The 17,562-nt window shown below is 49.4% G+C and overlaps 2 protein-coding genes across 2 annotated transcripts; one reads left to right on the forward strand and one right to left on the reverse strand.

Annotated features, from left to right (window-relative positions):
- The first annotated feature begins 14,154 nt into the window (after nt 1-14,154).
- LOC136510199 (uncharacterized) lies at nt 14,155-15,236 on the forward strand. The gene is made up of 2 exons (XM_066504741.1): nt 14,155-14,338; nt 14,584-15,236. The coding sequence occupies exons 1-2, from the start codon at nt 14,155-14,157 to the stop codon at nt 15,234-15,236; spliced, it is 837 nt and encodes a 278-aa protein (XP_066360838.1).
- An 890-nt stretch (nt 15,237-16,126) lies between these two features.
- Nucleotides 16,127-16,992, reverse strand: LOC136514387 (translocator protein homolog). Its single transcript, XM_066508352.1, has one exon. It carries the CDS (start codon nt 16,884-16,886, stop codon nt 16,299-16,301), a length of 588 nt encoding a protein of 195 aa, XP_066364449.1. The 5' UTR covers nt 16,887-16,992; the 3' UTR covers nt 16,127-16,298.
- Between the last annotated feature and the right edge of the window lie 570 nt (nt 16,993-17,562).

Genomic DNA, 17,562 nt, shown 5'->3' on the forward strand with positions numbered 1-17,562 from the left:
CTTTGACCCCTCTCAAGAAAGTGCACATCGCCCTCCTCTCTTTCAGGGTTAGGTTAAAACTAGCCAGCAGGTAGAGTGTATTTCCTATTACCCTCAAGTACCGAGTGAAGCTCTGGCTTCACATTTAGCTGCACCATGTCTTTCCATGATTTCATACCATCCTTTGTCTTGCCTGTGTCCATCAAGGTAGCAATAAGACTCTCAAAGATATTCTTCTGCACGTGCATAGCATCAATGGCATGGGGACCTCCAAGTCTAGCCAATAAGGCAAATACTGAAAGAAGATCGACTATTTCTTAAAAGGTACGTCGGTGACAGGAGGTGTGCTTCTATCTTTGTTCGTCCCATCCGGATTCTTCTTTCCGAGGACGACAGTGTATGTTTTCACCATTTCGAATATGTGTAGCCCGTTTTGACATCTCTCTAGAGGAGGTTCATTCTCCGGGTTGTTGTCATAAAATCTGAAGTATATCTTGCTTGCGGTATTTGTGAGTTGCCTTTAAGAAGCATCGGTACCTTAGGTAAACTGTCTTCTTGGATGCATCTAGGTACACCCATGTAATACCATCCAAGTGTACTAAGCATCCCGTCTTCCCTTTGATCTATTCGGACAAAGCAAACAGCGCGGGGTAATCATTTATAGTAACAAAGATCCATGGCTCTACGTATGAAGTCCTCCTTTCTAAACGCATCATACATCGGCTCCCCATGCCTCCATAGCCTCTGCATTTCTTGCATCAAAGGCTCGAGCAACACATCTATGTCAATGCCTGGTTGTTTCGGACCTTGAATGAGATTAGTGATGAGAAGGTACTTTCTCTTCTGAACACAGCCACGTTGGGATATTGTACAGTGGTCAAGATCACTGGCCATGTGCTGTGGTCGCTGGTCCTCTCATTGAACGGATTCATTCCATCGGTGCTCAAGCCGAACCGTACATTCCTTGAGTCTTCACTAAATTCTCTATGTTTTGCATTGAAGCATTCCCACTGAGTACCATTGGCCGGGTGTGCAATTCACATCATCACCCACCTTGCGCTTATCATCCCACCATGTCATGAGTATAGCTTCCTTAGGGTTTAGAAAGATACGCCTCAAGCAGGTCGAGCACTGGCAGGTACCACATGACCAAGGTAAGAATTCTTCTCTGCTTTGCATCGTTGCCTAATAGAGTGTCCTCTAGGGGTTGAGAATCTTGTACCACCTTTTTCCCACCCTTCTTCTGCTTGAGACTTCTTTCCTATCGTAAACGCCGTTGTTCTTGTACCGACTGACTCCACACCTGGGACATTTATCTAGTGACTTGAACGTATCGCCATAAAAAAGGATACAATGGTTGAGGCATGCATGGATTTTTTTCAACCCCCATTGTCAATGGATTTATAACCTTCTTCGCTTGGTATGTGTTGGCGGGAACTGAGTTTGGTTGTGGGAGCAACCATCACAGGAGACGCAATAGATCATTGAAACTACAGTCTAACCAGCCATATTTAGCCTTCAGGATGAGTAGCTCAAGCACAGATTGTAGAACTGTCCAGTGTGTCGAACAACCCTTTTCAACACCATACATAGTCTCATTCGATGCTTTTTTCACCATTTCCAAATTTTCTAGACCTTTCAGGCTCTTTAGTAAAATCTCTGGTCTAATAGACCGAAGCATGTCCTCCAAATAATCAAAATCATCTTCATCACTGACATGTCCTCCACCATCATTATTGGCACCACCTTTGCCGTTACCATCCCAACCACTAGCATGGCCACCTTGCTCATGGTAATCATTAGCCATTTGTGCACCAAGCGCTGCTACATATTGGTCCAGGTAATCTAGAGTTTTGGCGTCATCTTCTTCTAGATCAACATCGTCAACAACCGTTTCACCATGATGAATCTACACTGTGTAGTTCTTAACAAATCCTCGTATAATCAAGTGTGATCTAATGATCGTCACATCTTTGAATGCGAGATGGTTCTTGCAATCGCTACACAGACAAATAATAATTGAATTTTTATTCTGTGTCAATGTCTTTGCATGCTTCTCTACGGCTTCAAGAAATTTATCTACTTCTTCACGAAACCTACCTTGTACCTTAATGAACCATACATCTGAGACTTCATGTACTCTATCTTTTAGGACATCAAACAAAGAAAAATAAATAAAGGACTAATTATTCACAAATATATATATACATGAATCAAATTAATAATTACTTGAACAAATATAACTAGCGGTTTCATGAAAAAACATTCTAGAGAATAATTAATGACCTATTTAGCCATAAATAATTAAAAATATATATTTAATTCTCCACTTTAATTTCTTAGTTACAATAACAAACAATTTTAAAGACAACGGTTAGCAACAGTTAATATTTTACACACTATCCTTCATGCAAAAATGTAATTAATAATAAAAAAATCAAACCCTAGCTCTAGATCTAGATGTATATGAAACATCCATAAAACTAACTAATAGTCCACTAAAATAAAGCAAAATCCACTAAATAAGGGTGTAATCTTATTTTACTAACTAACTAATTTACCCTAGAACCTTAAAAACTTTGATCTAATTTCCTTCATACATGGCTCAAGCACCATAGAAGAGATAGGAAAGCAAAACACTAATTACTCACTAACCAACCACTAAAACTTTAAAAAAAAAGTCCGGAATAGCATTTTCTTACCTTCTACAATCTCTTCACCAAAAGATTTGAGACAAAAACCTCCCCCTTAGTAGAGCAATTTTTTAGAGATGCCCAAGGTCTCCCTAACCTTTTTTCGTGTAAGAGTAAGTGACCCTAGGAGGAAGAAGAGGGTTGCAGTCATTTATACGTGGAGCATTTATAGGAGCGGCTGGTGATTGAGCCACCCCTACAAATCAAACAGTGGGGGCAGCTGGTGAGTGAGCCGCCCCTATAAATCCACCCATTTGTAGGGGCGGCTCGTATCACCAGTCGCCCCTACTGTTTGATTTGTAGGGGCAGCTGGTCCAACGGGACCCGAGCACGCCTACTGTAGGGGCGGCTCATATCACTAGCCGCCCCTACTGTTTGATTTGTAGGGGCGGCTGGTCCAGCGGGACCCAGGCACGCCCACTGTAGGAGCAGCTGGTGATGGAGCTGCCTCTACAAAAAACATCCCGTTGCTACAAAGCCTTTCTATAGTAGTGACAACCATGAGTCCGAAGCCAGTGGGGAGGAAGCCGACGGAGCGAAGGTGCACCTCCAGGCGTTGAAACTACGCCCGCAGTGCTTGCTTGAGGCCATAGAGGGACTTGACGAGGAGGCAAACGTGGTCTGGCCGAGTGTCGTCGACGAAGCCCGCCGGTTGTTGACAATAGACTACGTGTTCCACCAAGTTGTCATAGAGGAAGGCGTTCTTGACGTCGAGCTGGTGTACCGGCCAGTGGCGCACTGGCGCGATGTGGCAAGGTGGAGCATGGTGTGGATGGACGTCGGCTTGACCACTGGGGACAATGTTTGGTAGAAATCAACGCGCAGTCATTGCGAGAAGCCGCGCACAACCCACCGTGCCTTTCGCAGCTCCAGTGAGCCGTTGGGGTGAAGCTTGTTCTTAAAAATCCACTTGCCGATGCGGTGATCACGTTGGCGTGTGGCGGCCATGGAACAAGAGTCCATGTCCCCGTTGGCTTGTAGCGCGTCAAACTCAGCTTGCATCGCCGCAAGCCAGTCCGGATCGCGAAGGGCGGCACCAACTGAGCTCGGAGGAGAGGTGGGCGGGCGGCGGCACCGCGGCAACGTGAGCATACTTCGGGTTGGGCACGTGGATGCCATCGCGCGCCCGGGTGACCATTAGTATGCGGGCAGAATTTTTTTTCCCGGGTCCGTCCATCCAATCCAACTTTGACTGAGACTCGATCTCGAAAAATCTTGAGATTCCCAGCCGCCGCCGGCTCCCGTCCTTGGTGTGTGTGTGTATATAAACCTAGCTCGTCGTCGTCCCTCGACAACGAAACGAACGCAAAGTTGTTTGTTCTTTCTCCAGGCGGCCATAAGCGCCGCCTGCACCATTGCACGTCCGTACGTACAGCTATAGCAGTAACATACATAGCGAGAGCAGGAGGCATGGCGGAGGATGCGGTTGCTGCTGCAAAGAGACGACGACGATGGTGCCCGGGCGGGGGCAGGGACATGATGTCGGCTTTGCCGGAGCACGTCCTCCAAGCACAACTGGATGCAGGTTCTTTGCCGAGTGCCTGAGGCACTCGGTAAAGGCCAAATTGCACTCGGCAAAGGCTTTGCCGAGTGCGGCACTCGGCAAAGAACACAGGGCAAAAATTTGATCGGCAAAGCCCTCTTTGCCGAGTGTCTTTTATTGGGCACTCGACAAAGGCTTTGACGAGTACCCCGGGGACACTCGGCAAAGAAAAGCGGCCGTCACGGTGCCGGTCCCGTTGACGGTCACTTTACCGAGTGCCAACCCAGCAGGCACTCGGCAAAGATTTTTTATTTTTTTAAAAAAAAATTTCTTTGCCGAGTGCCAACCCGTAAGGCACTCGGCAAAGATTTTTTAAAAAAAAAAAACTCTTTGCCGAGTGCCAACCCGGAAGGCACTCGGCAAAGAGCTTTTATTTTTTTTGAAAATTTTCTTTGCCGAGTGCCAACCCTGCAGGCACTCGGCAAAGTGTTTTTATTTTTTTTAAAAAAAATTCTTTGCCGAGTGCTAGCCATAGGGCACTCGGCAAATGTTTTTTACTTTTTTTAAAAAATTTCTTTGCCGAGTGTCAACCCGGAAGGCACTCGGCAAAGATTTTTTATTTTTTTAAAAAAATTCTTTGCCGAGTGCCAGCCATAGGGCACTCGGCAAATATTTTTTATTTTTTTTTCAAAATTTTTTTGCCGAGTGTCAACCCGGAAGGCACTCGGTAAAGATGTTTTATTTTTTAAAAAAAATTCTTTACCGAGTGCCCTATGGATGGCACTCGGCAAAGTTTTGATTTTTTTTTAAAAAAAAATTTCTTTGTCGAGTGCCCTATGGCCGGCACTCGGCAAAGTTTGAATTTTTTTTAAAAAAAAATCTTTGCCGAGTGTTATGGTCACAACACTCGGCAAAGCTAGAAAATCTGTTTTCTGGTCGCCCATTTTTCCAGCTTTGTCGAGTGCTGTGACCATTGCACTCGGCAAAGGGGTCCTTTACCGAGTGCAACACTCGGCAAAGTGACCCAAAACGGCAAATTTTAAATTTTTTTTACATTCCATCGTGACAAATAAATTCATATAAACATATATCACATATATATCTCATACATCACATATATATCTCATCCATCCACACATCCATCCGCCCATATCACATCCATCACAATATATATCACATATATAATAATAAGTGCTCAAGTCCATCCAAATAAATCCACAAGTCCATCAAAGTCCACAAGTGCATCACAAGTATATCACAAGTCTATCACCAAATGAACAACAAATGTAAAAAATACAACATGCACTCATCTCGGCCACTGCGACTGTGGTGAAGGCCCAGATGCATCATTCGGAGGTGCATGAGGTGGATTATTTGAACCACCGTCAGATGGAGACTGCACAAAGAAGAAAAGATTGCATGTGAGACAAGATTATTTTGATAGCTAATCTAGGATGATAGAGGCCATACAAGCAAAGCACAAGCGAAAGTAAAAAACTTTGATACTCATAGGAGTAGCTACAGCTGCAGGACGCGGAGGCGGAGGTGGAACCAACAGCCCAGGTGGCAGAGACAAGCCCATACGTTGCCCAAGCCCTTGTAGGAAATCCGTAATGTCCATCAGCCTCTGCGCCTGGGCCTGCCGCTCGGCCTGCTCGGCCTCTAGCTGGGCCCCCAGCTCCTGACGTTCCTTCATTTCTTGTTCTAGCCGGGCCTGCAATATTTCACTCTAATGTTTCAGTAATACAAAGCTAATTAAGGTGCATAAAGATCAATGTATGACTAGTAAAACAGGAATAACCTCGAGTGCGTCGACCCGGTGTTGTGCAGCGGTCGGTCGTGTGCGAATGGCCGGGCTCTCGCTCATGCTCCGTGCTTGGATCTATGAGAGAGAGGGAGTAGAGGCCGTGTCGATGACGCCGTCGCCAAGCCAGAACCGCCCATGCTTTTTGCCTTGCCCCGCCCTCATGACGGCCTCTCCATCAAAGTCCTAGGTGCTCGGATCGTGGTTTGACCCATGGAGCGACCTCGCCACCTCAGTGTACTCACTAATGCAGGAGTGGACGCTCGGGTTCGTGTATGCCTCGAGCGGGTCCTCCAGGTTGAAGGAGACGTTGGATGTCGCCTTGCCCTTGTGGACCATACACCATGCTTAGAAGTTCGAGCAAGCCTGGCCACTATGTGACGCCAACTACGAGAAAGACAGGACGATGATTAGAAATTAGGCAAAACTGAGCGTGACAATAGATAAATCAATTCGCGTACCCATGCTTGTTTGTATCCGGCGAGGTTGCGGCTGCCTTGATGGTGTGCTGGACCTTGCATCAGCAAACGATGGTCCCAGGCATCCCTATGCATCTTGAGGTACTCCTCCATGAACCACCTCTCCACCATCATCGCCCAGCACTCGGGATACGCTTGGCACCACCAGGGAATCATCTACACGTCATCAAGTATTGGACATATAAGAAGATCAAATTAAACCAACTTAATCTCAAAACGAATCAATATTGATGTTCTTTATTTACCTCAAGGTACTGCTCCTAGGTCAGCTGCATCTCTCTTGTGTCTTTCTTGGTTTTCCTCTCACCAAGCTTTGACCCGTAGTAGGTTATGATGGCCTAGATGCGCACCTCGTGATGCATGTTGGTGATGAGTTTTTTACAGGCTTTGGTAGTCACCTGCTCTGCCCTGGCCTCAAATCCCTCCTCGCATCTGTAATAAGTCTGCATACAAAATCAATGTATCCATTCATTATTTTAAGAAAAGTCTAATGAATGCGACGTATTGAGCAATGTTGTGCGAGAGAGACTTACCCAAAACTCTACCTTCACCCGCGTTGCCTTGTTGGGGTACTCCACATCGAAGGCGACGACGTAGTGGTCAAACGAGTAGGCCGGCTCCATCTTTGATGCGTACGTGACAATGTCGGGGAAGTGTTGCCTACACAGAAGACCTAGGACGTCGTTGACTAGCCGTGCGCTACCACCCGACACAACCACCCAGTTCCTGCACAAGTGATTAAGAAAAATTATTAGTTTTTTTCATCATATCATATGAAGTAGTGGTGATAACATATACAGTTACTTACTTTTGTCCTTTGGGGCGAATCACTAGGCGTTGGTGAGGAAGCGGAACCTGTGGGAGGCTCGCAGGACCTCGCAAGTAGACACTCAAAGAGGAGTTGGAGGAAGCGGAACTCGTGCCTGCCGCCTCCCCCTCCTCCTCCGCCTCCTCCTCCTCCTCCGTCTGCCGAACCAGCTCCTCGTCTGACTCGTCCATGGGTGCCACCTCCTCCTGTGGCTGGCGGTCCTCCTCACGTGGCGTGGGAGGAGACGGCCCCCTCCTGCAGCTAGCGGTCCTCCTCCTCCTCCTGCCCGATCCCTCTGCCGCCCCCTCCGCCCCCTCCTACGGTCGGCGTGGTCTTTGGTAAATCGAGTTCACGGACCTATGATGGTCGCCCGCCATCTTTGTTCAATCACCTGCAATAAAAAAGAAAAACAAGACGTAATTAGAAATAGGTGCAAAAATGAACAAAACATAATTACAAAAAACATAGTATTACATGTATTAGAAATAATCTTCATGATTGAGATTAGCTGGATCATAGGTCTTGTCATCACTATCAACATTGTCCAACTCATCAACACTATCCGAAGGAGGAATGTTGTCTTCATTGTCATTGCCTAAATGTAATCGCTCAAGCATTTGTATGTCCTTCAGATTTCGCACCTCGTCTCCAGCGTCCTCGTCATCATCCCTTTCATTGTCTACTTCCATTCCTATCTCTTCGGTTAAGCCTATGTCAAACCTCCCTTGTAGCCCCTCTTCTTGATAGAACTCTCCATCATATGTGTTTGGATTGAAGTTGTAATCTTCATCGTTTGGGATAGGTAGTTTACCGTATGGTGATACCTTGTGCACAATAGACCAACCCTTAAGATGCTCGGTGTCTTTGCACGCGTATGACGTATAATAAACCTGGATGGCCTGTTGAGCCACAATGTAGACATCTTTTCCTAGATAGACGGAATCCTGTCGAATCTCGACTAGCCCAAGCTTAGGGGTCCGTCTCGTTACACCAGGATGAAACCAGTGGCATTTGAATATGACAGGAGTAAGAGGTTTGGAACCATAAAAAGATAGTTCGTAGATTTCTTCAATTCTTCCATAATAGTCGAGTCCATCAGTGTCGGGCGTAACAACTCCGCTGTTTGTGGTTTGTCGATTGGGCCGACTCTGCTCATAGCTTGCTGTGTGAAAATGATATCCATTCACGTCATAATCGGTAAATGACTTGACCCTAACGGCACAGCCGTTTGCAACCTGTCTCAACTCATCACTTATAGGCGCATCAGTTTGGGCTTTCTGTTTGAACCAACAAATGAAATCGGGGCTCCCTATTCCCGCACCCCTTGAAAGAAGGGTATCATTTTCTTGCGGGGTAGGTTGCCTTGATCCATGTCAGGATTGACGAAGAAATTCCCTGTACCAACGAGAAACAAGGGGGTTGGACGAAGAAACAAGGACATACGGCGAAATGAAACAAGTTCATTCAGAACTTACCCAATGAATGGTTGCACCTCGACAAGGTTGGTCAACACATATAGCATGATACTGCGCCACTCTTCATTTTTCAAACACGGGCTCCATGAACACACCCATATTACTCCCTGGGTGTTCAGGAATTATCAATGACAAGAATACGTTATGTCGTTGAAAGGAGACACCAGGGGGGAGATTAAGGGGGATAACGAAGACGGGCCAAAATGTGTATGGGGTAGCCATCATTCCATAAGGATTGAACCCATCTGTTGCCAACGTGACACGTACATTACGAGCCTCATCTGCTTTGTCACGATGTTTGTCATTAAAGCGGATCCAAGCTTCACCATCGGATGGATGTACCATCTTGTTAGGATTGTACCGTTTGCCATTTTTATGCCATGTCATCTGTTTCGCGGATTCCTCGGTCATGTATAGCCGTTGGATCCTCGGTAGGAACGGAAGGTACCGTAGGATTTTCATGGGGATCGTAAGTTTCCTCTTCTGGCCATCATCAGAGTCTACCTCTAGGTACCTAGAGGATTTACACTTTGGATAGAACTTTGCATGCTCGTGTTCTTTCCTAAATAGGACGCACCCTTTCGGACAAGCATGTATTTGCTCATACGGCATCTTAAGTGCTCGAAGGAGTTTTTGTGACTCGTACATGCTCTTTGGTAGAATGTGGCCCTCTGAAAGCAGGGTGCCAATCATGGCCAACATCTTATCGAAGCCAGGTCGACTCAAGTTTAACTCGGACTTCAACCCCATTAAGCGTCCAATGGCATCCAGTTGAGACACCGTTGACCGATCGTGAAGGGGTTTCTGTGCCGAGTCCATCATGTCGTAGAACGCCTATGCGGCTGCCTCCATCTCCTCCTTCTCACATCCCTCATCGAACTGTCCTTGGTGAAAGTCATCTAACATGTCTGCTACCCTAGCATCAGCATCAAAAGCCTCCACCCGTGGTCTCACCACCTCCTCTCTCATACGATGGGCTTCACCATGGTGGACCCACCGGGTGTAGTCCGGCGTAAATCCATTCTTCACAAGATGTTTACCCATTTCCACCTTGTTTACCCTTCTCCTGTTTCCACATTTGCTGCAGGGACACAAAACTAGGCAATGTCCTTTAGCAGCGTTGCCAAATGCACTGTTCAAGAAAGCATCGGTCTTGTTCATCCATTCCGTGGTGTAATCACTCTGACTTCTCCAGCCCGTGTACATCCACTGACGGTCATCCATCCTCTAACATATGTATCAGCAAGTAATGTAACCATCAATTGCATCTACATGGTGTTCCTACTGTCTAATAGGTGAGGATAGGTCCTAATCTCACCCGCAGATGCGTAGATGAAGTTAGTTTCCATGCTCTACTCCTATCCGAGACAGAATTTCGACAGCACCTCCCCGCTGTTCTCCAGATACACGTCCTACCAAAGAAGAGTGCGTATCTGGAGAACAACAGGGAGGTGATGCCGAAACTCTGTCTTGGACCAGAGCAAAACATGGGAACTAACCCATCTACGCATCCGCGGGCTGTCCAAAAAGCGTGGACAATCTGAAATAGATACGGTTATAGATATGCAAAGATCTGCATACCTCCAACCGTATCTCTTTCAAACAGGAGACGCCTAACTGGGTTACGCGATCTACGACCATGATACGAAAAGAGGGGTTATACCTAGGGTGGCGGCGGAGTCAGGCTAGCAGGGCCGTGGCGGGTCGGTGCAGTGGCGAGACGACGCGGTGCAGGTAGACCGGCACGGTGGCGAGAACTCTGACTCAACTCCGATGGGCTCTTCTCTACAAAAATGGAACAAAATACTGTCATTTACAAAAAAATTCGGCAGAACCTCCCCTGCACGGTGAGGTTTCCAAAACCTACAAAAAACAACGGCACGATGGCCGACAAGCACATATGTCTCAAGAGAAGCCATGTAGTTTGGATATCAATCCATGCAGAAGAATATATCCAAGTAGTACCACTACTTGTACTACTACTTCCACTATTGCTACTACTACTACCATTGGTTCTAATACTACTACTACCACTATTGCTACAACTACTACCATTAGTTGTACTACTACTACCACTACTTCTACTACTACTACCACTAATTCTACTACTAATACTACCACTAGTTGTACTACTACTACCACTAGTACAACTAATACTACTACAACTACCACTACCTCGATAACAATAAGAGAGAAGGCATACCTGACGGGCGCCGGGGTAGGGGCGGGCGGCGTCAGGATCGGGCGGAGTCGGGGTCGCCGGAGTCGGGGACGGGGTCGGGCACGGACGGCGTCGGGGCGGGCGGTCCACGGGGCGCGGCTGGGGGTAGGGCGCGGCCAGGAAAAGGGCGCGGCCGGGGCGCAGGGCAGGCCGTGGTCAGGGCGGCGCGGTCGGGGGAAGGGCTGGCCGGGGGCACGGCGTGGCCGGCGGCAGGGCACGCGGGCAGCGCGGGCGGCCGGGCGCGCGGGCAGCAGGCGGCGCGGCCGGGGGAAGGGCCGGCCGGGGGCACGGCGCGCATGTAGAGATGTCCTGGTTTGTAAGCATCGTACGTGACAACGTGCACGAAATCTTCTGAAATTTTTATCATAGCCTCCACATATGATATCATGACATCTCAACAAGTTTCATGATTTTCGGACTTCGTTTGCTTTTTATAGAATTTAAAAACACTTCACACGCAATTTCGCGGACATGTTTCGTGAACAAGATGTCCGAAATTTCAGGTCCGTTCCTGGATACGACCTCTCACAACACTCACTAACATGACTATCAATTTTTGAATCATTAAATTCCATTATTCGTACCACGTGCAATTCAAATTTCTATTTTTCGGAAAAATTCAAGTAAACGAAATAAAGTAACTAAATATATCAAAAAGCCACAAAAAATCCCCAAATTGTAACTAGAAGTTCCTGGTGCTTTAAAAGAGCTACACAAAAAAATTGGAGGCCAAAAACAAAAAACAAAAAAAACCTTTGCCGAGTGCCGGGGCATGGCACTCGGCAAAGGGTGTCTTTGCCGAGTGCCAGGCATAAGGCACTCGGCAAAGAGGGTTTTAGATTTTTTTTAAAAATCTCCTCTTTGTCGAGTGCATCCAAAGGAGCACTCGGCAAAGAAATTAAAAAAAATAAATCTTTGCCGAGTGCCGTTCCAGGGGCACTCGGCAAAGAATTTTTTTAAAAAAAAATCAAATCTTTGCCGAGTGGCTAACAGCAGGCACTCGGCAAAGAAGGCCGTGATCGAACACCGTTTCACGGGCAACCTATGCCGAGTGTAGAGATTTTGCCGAGAGTGGCACTCAGAAGTCCTTTGCTGAGTGTCCTTGTTTGCCGAGTGCCCGATTTTTAACACTCGGCAAAGAATTTTGCACTTGGCAAAGTCTCTGTTTGTTTCTAGTAGTGAAGAGGTCTCGTCCCGCGTGGGCACCGTCAAGGACCTGTTCATGTTCGTCGCGACATGCTGCCGCTGGCTTGCCCGCTTCACCGATCGGACCTTCCTCCGCGACCTCCTGTGTCCAGCGTCTCCAACCCAGGGCCTCCTCGGCTTCTTCTTGTAGGACGCCCAGGAGCTCGCCTCGGCCTGCTCCTTCCTACCGGCAGCGCCCGGCCGTGGCCGGTCGCCGCCGCTCGGGCTTGACGCTGGCACCATGGCTCGTGCCCTCACCTCCTCCTTCGACTACGTCGTGCCCCTGGCGGCGCGCCGCGGCATCGTCCTCATGCAGCGTGTCCCCCGCCGCCACGACACCCACCTCCTCCTTGGCGTCTACAACCCTGTCACGGGCCAACGCCACCTCCTAGCACCTCTGGACACGAACCCTACTGACATGGACATCTGTTGCTACGCCATCATCACAGCCGCCGACGCCCACAACGCCACCGCTAGCCGCTACACCTTCTCGCAGCTGCTCGTCGCCACCGTGGAACTCTCCACCTCCAACTGGGCGGTGCCCCTCCACTCGTACTCCGCCGCCACGCGCAGCTGGAGCGCGCCCGCCACCCTAAACCTGGTCAACGGCTGTAGATTCTCCCTGGTGGGCCAGAGATCCGCCGTCGTTCACCACGGCGCGGCACACTGGCTCTGGCGGTACGACCATGGGCGGCGCTAGGGGTATGCCCCTGTATTCCATGGAATACCCATGATTTTTGTGACAAACACCAATATACGTATACATGTGTAATGATACAATATGTTAGTTTGTTGAATGTTTCAAATATGTAGCCCAAAAGCCCAGTAGAACAACTAGTAGCAGCAGCCCACGAACTCAAAAAGACAAACACATCGACCGTATTCCCGTCCCTGTCTCTTACTCCCGTCCGTCGCTCGCATCGACCGGAGGGCGGCGGCACAACGACACGGCAGGTCGGCTCTCCCCCTCGGCCCTTCAGCCCTCGCTTGGTCGCCCCCTGAGCCCTCCGGTAGTCGGGCCTCGACAACCAATGCGGCAGCGCCTTGCGCCCGGCACTCCTCTGGCAGCGGCGGCGGTTAGGGGTCTTTGCAGGCTCCCCCTCGGCTTCGGCGTCCGGCCCTCCCCCTCGGCACTTTTCTCATCTCCGGCTTGATGCAATAGCATGGCGAACACAAAAGACCCCAGATCCATTCTTGATTCTTAAGAATTGAAGGTTTTGTTTTCTATTTTTTATTGCATTGTGTTTTTTTTAAAGAAATGTTGCATTGGTTCTTGCAACGTTGATTATTACCGGGGGCGACACCAGGTTCACTTTGCCTGGTGCCTTGTTACCAGAGTAAAAATATATTGGGAAAATTGGTTTCATAGCATTGAAAGATCACGAGATTCAGAAAATACCACTGAAAGAACTCTGTTACGTAAAATACCACTGAAAGATGGAACCGTTATCCGAAACTAGCATTTCGTCCGGTTTGAAGGTAACAGCGTCAACACCGTCGATTCCCATCCATCTAATAAAGGCAAAAAAATCCAACTCCCAGTTACTCGAGCCGGACATGGAAGATGCGGGGCGGCAGCAGCTGGCGCGTGCGGGGCGGTCCGCATCGAGGAGGGCATCTCGGCAGCTCGAGCAGTGCATTGCGACGGCGCTTCATGTGCGTGGCCGCCGACGGCGTCTCGCTTGTGGGCGCGCAGTGGCTCGAGTAGCGTGGCCCAGCGGAGGTTCGCGCACAGGCGTGCGGCAACTCGAGCAGGGCGGTCGGGCGGCTACTCGTGCTCCGGTGCGCGGCGGCTCGAGCAGGGTGGCCTGGCGGGCTGCTCGCGCATAAGCGCGCGGCAGCTCGAGCAGGTTGGGCGCGAGCAGCGGCAGCCGAGCGTGAGCAAAATCACTCACGAAGATTAGGCATCCTGAATCCACAGTTGAATCCGCGCAGCATGGACTCAAAGAAGACGCTATGGAAACGAGGCAAAGAAACAGCCTTGGGCAGATGTCCTTCTGGCCTGTTGACCCAGTGGGGTACCCACCATGGAATTTGTGGTGCGGATTGACTCAGCGGCTGCTCGTGCAAGCGTTTTTTTCAGCGTGACCTACGCCAGAGCTGAGGAAGACGAAAGGGGTGGGATTTCCATTGGTGCTCACGTGGGAATAAGGGAGGAGCAACGGTGGATTCACGTCGTTAGCTCAAATCGTGACAGAATGGTAGTTTCAGGTAAGATATTGTTTTTCGGTGGTATTTCACGTGGCCGTGATATTTGAGTGGTATTTTTCAAATCTCATCATCTTTGGATGCTATGAAACCAATTTTTCCAAATATATTTTACCCAACATATATTCTAAAAATTATATAAACCACTTGAGCAGCGCATCAGGATCAATTTTGTACTGGTTTTGCCCCTTATTACTATTGCATATATGCATTGGAAATTTTTCATACATGGAATAGCCAGCCGTGAAATCCTGGCTCCGCCACTGGGTACGACGACAACGACACCGCGGGTGGCGATGATGGCGACCGCGCCCTGCGGCCGGGAGCTAGAGCCCGACCCCGACGAGATGATGGCAGCAGCCTGTACAAGCTCAGCGTGCCGCTGGGAGCAGCAGCAGGAGGAGCAGGAGGGCGCGTCTGCTTTGCCTTTACAAGGATCCCCGTCCGCGGCGGAGGCAACCCGCTCCTCTGCGTCACCGGAGACGGCAACCTTGCGGTCGTCTGCGTGTACATCTCGCACGTGGCTGTTTCCACTTATCGTCCGCAACAGCAAGCCGGCCATGGCCATGGCCATGCGGAGGCCAACAAGGAGGCGTGGGAGTGGGAGCGCAGCACCGCCTTGACGATACCAGCGGCGGTGCCGTACCCAGACGTACCCCCGCTCTGGCAGCCAAAGGAGAAGTGGTTTCACTTGAGCAAGGGGTCCATGCTCTTGCTCTACAGGAGCAGCGCCGTCTCCATCGTCGACCTCCACAGCAAGACCATGGAGAAGGTCATGGACTGCTTCCTGCCACTGTTCAAGGATCAAATGAACCGGACGGCTGTACCCTACGAGATGGACTTGGTCGACTTCTTCATGCTTCAGCTTGGTGGTCCACGCTCTACAGGATCTTCAGGATAGTTATTGTCATGCAGATGCAGCTTGGCAACAAGCCGTACGTGTTTTGAGTAGTTACTTAATACTTTTAAGTGAAATTTTAATGCAGTAGATTTACATATAATTTAAGTGAAGTTTTATAATGGTTGGAAGATCTTGTATTATTATGGAGTAGGTGATATTATTCTATTATGGGTACTCCAAAAGATTATTAATAATACTCTTCATAAGTGGATACTCTTCATAAGATTATATAGGAGAGGTTGAAATCTTGGATAGGAGAGGGGATGGATCTTCTACATTTAAGAGAGATGAATGTTTTATGAGTAGCTACTTAATACTTTTACATGTTGGATTGGATGGAGATAGACAATTTTTTGTTTCGATGGACCAAGCAAAGAAAAAGAACATCATACCTCAAATATGTTTCGTTTGTTGGCGTCCCTGACTTAAATACTGCAAATAAGATGTTGACAACGAAATCCCAAATAGCTGACGACCAAAGTCTAAAAAAAAGGTCCAGGTACATGTGGATCAGTGTGTCGTGTGATCTCGAAAGCTAAGATGAACTGGGGTTTTGTATCATACATTCATACTATCATTGTATTCGTGCTTTGGTGCGCTGATATGCATTGCATTCTGATGTGGCGATGCTCATGCACCGGAGGCCGACCTCTGTTCTGTTTCTGTAGTGTGCCTGCTGCCAATTTGCTCAGATGTCAGATCCATCGCCTCTCTCTCTGTCTGTGTATCTCTCTCCCTCTGATTCTTCTGACGATAAAGAGACAATGTTTCAACCTGATGCGATTCCAGTCCTGCTGTATTCTTGCGTTGATCGAATGGCTTGTCAGCAGCATACATCCATCTCTTCCAAATATATATAAACCACAATCGTAATGCACACAAGAGTAAGGAACAGAGGATATGTAATGTTAACACACGGCAAGAAGAGTACATTTGTAGTAGAGCAAGTAGCTGGAAAGCGTCACACAGTATACAAGAACAAGAAGAAGAGGGTGCGGAGGCCTGCTGCACAAGATGGATCGGACATGAACAACGCACGCAAGTTCTCGATCGAGAGAGAGCTCAGAGCATCTTGTAGTTGACGACGGCGAGGATGACGGCCCAGGCGACGGCGGGCTTGGCGAGGTCACCAGCGACAGGGTTCACGGCGCCGAACCCGCGCGCGCACGCCACGGCGGCCGCGGCCATGGCGGCGCAGCAGGCGAGGCCGGCGCGCGTCGCGCCATGGCCCACCACGAGCAGCGCCCACGCCAGGGCCGCGCCCAGCTGCGCGGCGTAGGGGAGCAGCGTGGAGGCCGGGCGCGCGTGCACCCCGCCCTCCGCCCACGCCATCCACGCCGCCAGCGCCAGCACCGCCTCCGACGCCACCGACCCCGCCCGCACCACCGCCACCGTTGATGCCGTGGCGGCCTTGGGCGACGGCGAGGAGTGGCTCGCGGCGAAGAAGGACAGCGCCGTGAGCGCCGCGGAGAGGGACACCGCGGCGGCGAGCGAGCGGAGCCCGCGCCTGCTGCTGCTGGCGCGGCCGCCACCGCCAGGCTTCTTGTTGGGACCCGAGACCGCCGCCGCTCTGTCGCTGGCGCCGTCGTCCCTGCTGCCACTGGCGGCGACGCGCTGGGTGATGCCTGCTTCGTGCGCGGCGGCCGCCATGGCTGACACGATCACGATGAGAGTGGTGAGGGTTGCTTGGTGGTGGTGCGATGATCGAGTCGATCGATCTCTCAGACGGCCCGGAGGATCGTCGCAAGACGCGTTCTAAATACGTGCGAGGCTTGCTCGCGTGTGGACACGTGTGGCGGGAAGGTGACACGTGTCAGAGGGGTGCGTCTAAACTATGGAGCTTCCAGGCCAGGTGACTGGGCTCTGGAGTCTGGAGTGATGAGAGGGAGCTTCTGGAGTTGGAGGTGACTAGGACGAGCGGAGACGGCTACTCTCCTCCTGCTCCAAGCCGCCCAGCCAATTGGAGGAACCATGTGGGCAACTTTTCACTTGAACAGAAAATAAACATTTAAAATTCGAGTTCGCATCAATTGGATTCAATAAAAAACTAATTTGATGTTGTGAAAGCTCGGGTATTTACAAAAAAAAACGCACCATAAAGTTCTATGATAAATACTGGACAAACGTGTCCCATTTCCTCACTCGACCGACTCTGGGGGCGACAAAAAAATATCAGCACTCATGGATTCGTGAAAAGTTGCAATGTAAACACACAATGTCAAACTTTAATGTCGTTCACAATCACAAGAGAGTTTTCACGGGAACCTTGTCCAATGTGTTTCAACCAGGAGATACTACAAGTCTAATATTCTGAGGCTACTTTACA

Source organism: Miscanthus floridulus, chromosome 16, assembly GCF_019320115.1.
Source record: "Miscanthus floridulus cultivar M001 chromosome 16, ASM1932011v1, whole genome shotgun sequence".
Classification (NCBI taxonomy): Eukaryota; Viridiplantae; Streptophyta; class Magnoliopsida; order Poales; family Poaceae; genus Miscanthus; species Miscanthus floridulus.

Bases quoted from the DNA above. Each gene is read 5' to 3' on its own strand.
- LOC136510199 (XM_066504741.1), top strand. From the start codon at position 14,155: ATGGAATTTGTGGTGCGGATTGACTCAGCGGCTGCTCGTGCAAGCGTT. The intron at 14,339-14,583 runs GTAAGATATTGT...GCCAGCCGTGAA, and splicing joins TGACAGAATGGTAGTTTCAG to ATCCTGGCTCCGCCACTGGG.
- LOC136514387 (XM_066508352.1), bottom strand. From the start codon at position 16,886: ATGGCGGCCGCCGCGCACGAAGCAGGCATCACCCAGCGCGTCGCCGCC.